At 53.6% G+C, this 3,263-nt stretch overlaps 1 protein-coding gene across 1 annotated transcript; it reads left to right on the top strand.

Annotated features, from left to right (window-relative positions):
* On the top strand, positions 1-489 carry LOC105915004 (protein MID1-COMPLEMENTING ACTIVITY 2-like). The gene has a single exon (XM_012848285.1). The coding sequence runs from the start codon at positions 1-3 to the stop codon at positions 487-489; it is 489 nt and encodes a 162-aa protein (XP_012703739.1).
* Positions 490-3,263: the final 2,774 nt, after the last annotated feature.

The raw sequence follows: 3,263 nt of genomic DNA on the forward strand, positions 1-3,263 counted from the left end.
ATGGTCGGGTTTTGGGACATGGTCGGGAAGGCGGCCAACCTGCTTCAGCTATTCGGAGTGGACGCCATCACGCTCATCACCATCGTCGCGAGCTGCTTCTGCCAGCTTCATGAGGTTAAGAAGGAATGCCGGAAGCTGGAGGACAGTGTGCGGATGCTCCGGCTGCTCCTGCTCTCGCCAGCCGGCTGCTGGATCATACAGCAGGAGAACATGCAGCTGCTGGGGCATCTCGTGACCAATGCACTCATGGACGCAGACGACCTCGTCCGGTCCTGCAGCGAGAGCACGCCGACTTTACGTGTACTGAGGGGCAGGGGCATGTCCAGGCAGTTCCGCAATCTGCGCAACGGCATCGACTCCTACTGTCGCCTCATCCTCTCCATCAACGCCGCCTTCCTCCTCGGCGTGTCACCATCCCCCAGGGATTCCACGTCGTCATCTACGGCTGCTCCTGATCACACTCACATCATCGACATCAGCCAGGAATGAGTAGCCAGCAAGCCACATCATCTATCGCGTGGGGAAGACACAGATGGAGGTGCTTCCAAAGCGGGCTGCCTTGGAGTACTAGGATGCCTCGGGATAGCGGAAGGGGCCAGCGCCGCTTAGGACGGCTATCAACATTTCAATGATTTTCTCCCTTTTTTCTTGGATCTTATGAAAATATGAATAGAGTGTTGGTCTTAAGGGAATTCGACACCAACAGATGTGAATGGAAAGAGATAACACTTGGAAAGCCTGAAAAATAATGAGTCTCCGAGAGAGGAAATAATGAGTCTCCGAGAGAGGATGGCGCCCCCCGCACCTTGCGAGTGGTGCGCCTTCGGCTCCGGCACCCCCCGTGCCGGCACCGCCCCTCCCCGCCCATCCCGCCACCCTAACCACTGCCGCCTCCACCGTGCTCGCCTGAAAGCATGCAACCGAACGCCTCTTGCGTCTGACGCCGCCGCCGATGCCGCCATGGATAGACCGGGAGCCCGCATGCAAGAGCTCCTCCTCCGCGACTTCCACTCCATCGCCGTTCCAGGTGCTCTCCCCTCTCAACCCGATGCCTTCCTTTGGTTAACCCCGCCTTTCCTCGCACCTCGCTTCACCACCTTCTATCTGTCGTCGGTCCTCTCCTTTCTTCTGACGGCGCCCTCGGACCTCATCCGAGTGCACGCCTTTTCTCTTGGCGTGTTTCGCGCTAAGCTCAGTTGTCATTCTGTGGTTATTTTCCTTCTCACGCGTGGTCATCTCGAGTTCCACCATCTGTCCTTCTGCCTGCATCAGTCGAAGGACCAAGCTGTGGCAATGGCTGCCAAGCTTCGGGAGGAAGAAGCTGTCATTACTGCATGCGAACCACCGAGCTACACTGAGTTGGACAGGCGGGCGGCTTGAGCGCCAACCTCTATCGAAAACGCTGTGACAACTCACCCCAGGGACAGAACGGTGCGTCAGATGCAAATCCTTTCGGATACGGGAGTTACTTCAAGTTCTGACCCGGGCCTGCTCCCCTTACCGCAACATGACGGGAGCTATGATGGCAAGCATGGTCACCAGCCCCCCAGCGGCCCCTGTCGCTTCAAGCTTTACTCCCAGCAGCTCCTACCTCTCGGTCGCGCTCAAACCTGCTAAACCAACTCCACCCCCTGTTCAAAGCAGAGCTAAGGCCATTCCTCTGCATCACCCCAGGTGCCAGCCGCGACCACCAGGTGCGTGACTGCCGTGATCCAGTCCGTTGTTGTCTGTGTCGGCGCACCAGACACCGCGGCTACACCTGCCCCATGGCGTTCCCCCACAAGCAAACTCCCCACCCTCGCCGCCGCCCCACCATCCCTATCCCCGCCACCCGTGTCCCACTCGACGCTCTGGTGCCCCATTCCCAAAGCTAGGGACATCAAGATGGTTGGAGGGATTTCTCCGCGTCAGCGCAACCCTTCGGCTGCCACCACGCCCGCTTCAAGTCAATCCCCTCCGCCGACTCCCTCGCCACGCGCTTCCGCACCACGCGCGCCCACAGCCGGCACCGCGTTCCAGCATATGGGAGCGGGCTCCGATTCGGGTAGCGCCAGCCACTACAAGGTTACCCCTATTGCAACGGCCTAAAAGTGTTGCAATATACTAAAAATGGTTGCAATAAACAAAATTGCAACACAAAAATTTCGTTGGCAGGCGTTGCCACAATAACCGTGGTCTAAAGTTTGTACCACGACTCATTTTGGTGTTGCAATAGGTTTTTCCCTATTGCAACACAATGGAGTGTTGTTGCAACACCATGTAGTGGTGCAAGCCATAGTATAAGCAATCATCGTGGGTGTTGCAACACACCCGATGTTGCCAGAAATACCTGTTGTCACATATCCAAAGAGTGGCAATAGGTGCACTAGCAACGACAATGGGTGTTGCAATAGACCTTATTACCACACGTCAATAGCATTGCAATAGATGGACCCTCTATTGCCACGTTATCTCAGTGGTTGCTATAGATGGAACCTGCACGATAAATATTTGGTTGCTACAGTTGGCCTCACTATTGCCACACTATCTATGTGGTTGCTATAGGTGGAACCCTCTATTGCCACGACAAATATTTGGTTGCTACAGGTAGCCTCTCTATTGCCACACTAAACATTGTGGTTGCTATAAGTGCAACCGTCTATTGCCACGATAAATGTTTAGTTGCTAGAGGTTGCCTCTCTATTGCCACGATCAATACTGGTTGCTATACCCGGACCCTCTATTGCCACGCTTACTATTGTGTTGCTACAGTTTGGAGACTCTATTGCCACGCCCACTATTTCGTTGGTATGATCACTATACCGCAGCCACGCTTACTATTGTATTGCTACAGTTTGAAGACTCTATTACCACGCCCACTATTTCGTTAGTATGATCACTATACCGCAGCCCCTCAGGGCTGACTACGTTGTAGTCGGTATAGGTCGTAATGTCGAATCACCGGTCGGTATAGACGGTATATGTTATAATGTCGAATCACCGGTCGGTCCCCTCAGGGCTGACTACGTTGTAGTCGGTATAGGTCGTAATGTCGAATCACCGGTCGGTATAGACGGTATAGGTTATAATGTCGAATCACCGGTCGGTATAGAGTTGTGCCGACCCTAGCTATAAGTCGTTATAAGTGGCGTCGATATAAAGTGGCGTCGATATAAATCTATACCGACATGGTTGGTACAACAATTCAACAGGTCGTTTGGATATATCAAAAAAAAATCCAAAGCAAAGATTAATCTAATATCCATGTACACACATCCATCACA

This window comes from Setaria italica, chromosome VIII (genome assembly GCF_000263155.2).
Source record: "Setaria italica strain Yugu1 chromosome VIII, Setaria_italica_v2.0, whole genome shotgun sequence".
NCBI lineage: Eukaryota > Viridiplantae > Streptophyta > Magnoliopsida > Poales > Poaceae > Setaria > Setaria italica.